This window comes from Prunus mume, linkage group LG7, assembly GCF_029339155.1.
Source record: "Prunus mume cultivar Tortuosa linkage group LG7, ASM2933915v1, whole genome shotgun sequence".
Classification (NCBI taxonomy): domain Eukaryota; kingdom Viridiplantae; phylum Streptophyta; class Magnoliopsida; order Rosales; family Rosaceae; genus Prunus; species Prunus mume.
This window is the reverse complement of record NC_142704.1, coordinates 4,295,453-4,296,674: the sequence shown is the minus strand read 5'-3', so window position 1 is coordinate 4,296,674 and position 1,222 is coordinate 4,295,453. Positions and strand designations below refer to the sequence as shown.

The 1,222-nt window shown below is 39.5% G+C and overlaps 1 protein-coding gene across 1 annotated transcript; it reads left to right on the top strand.

The window, feature by feature from the left end:
• Positions 1 to 256: 256 nt before the first annotated feature.
• Positions 257 to 973, top strand: LOC148915285 (uncharacterized). The gene has a single exon (XM_089041871.1). It carries the CDS (start codon positions 257 to 259, stop codon positions 971 to 973), a length of 717 nt encoding a protein of 238 aa, XP_088897997.1.
• The last annotated feature ends 249 nt before the right edge of the window (positions 974 to 1,222 follow it).

Here is a 1,222-nt window from a genome sequence, read left to right as displayed (position 1 = left end):
AATAACGTTCAAGCTGGTTATCAAAATTGTCATGATGCAATTCAGAAATTGGAAGTCCAAGTAAGCCAGATTGCAAACATAGTCAACGAGAAGGAGAAAGACAAGTTACCTAGCCAACCTGAACTCAATCCAATAGGCTAAGAGCACATGAAGGCCATAAAAAACATTGAGGAGTGGCCAAACTTATGAGGCTAGACCTGAAGATGTTTCTAAGGCTGAAATAGAGGGAAGACATGCCTCTGAAATTGAGTTAGATATGGAGGATATCACCACACTTCAGCCGCATCCTATCCCTACCACAATGAATGTTAGAGAGGTCCCTACATCAGCTATTGAGCTTACCAAAGAACCTACAACAGCTGCCCCTTCCAAGGAGAGAATATATATGCCTCAAGTTCCTTTTCCGCAAAGACTACAGAAGCACAAGATAGATCAACATACAATGGATATTCTGGAATTGTTTAGAAATGTTCAAATAAATATTCCATTGTTGGATGCAATGAAGCAAATCCTAGCTTATGCTACTTATGCTAAGTTCCTCAAGGATGTTTGCACAAACAAGCGAAAGTTTGCTACACATGGGAAAGTGATGTTGTCTGAGGAATGCAGTGCAGTTCTCCTTAAGAAACTGCCACCAAAACTTAAAGATCCAGGGAGTTTTACAATTTCTTGCATTATTGGAAATTTACATATTGAAAAGGCTTTAATTGATTTGGGTGCAAGTATTAACTTAATGCCTTATTCTGTATTTCAGCAACTAGGCATTGGAGAGATCAAACCAACTTCTTTGAGCTTGCAACTAGCTGATAGGTCTATCAAATATTCACTTGGAGTTGTTGAAGATATACTCATCAAAGTGGATCAATTTTTTCTTCCATTAGATTTTTTCATCCTTACATGGAGGAAGATAGAGAAGTTCCCATCATTATGGGACGTACTTTTATGGCTACTGCTGGCACAATCATTGATGTGAAGAAAGGTTTATTTTCCATGCCATTGATACTATTGCACACACCACTTTCCTAACTAATGTAAATGAGGATGAATTTCTCACATGCCTAGCCAACCCGGAGCTAAGATCAGATTCCAATGAGGCCCAACACCTTGTAGCAGCTTTGGATTAGGCACCTATTCAGATCCCAAGGTGGCGTCACACATATGAGCCACTAGGGACATCTAGCACTCCTATTTTGTAGGTTGCTAGTGTGAAAAGGAAGCTACA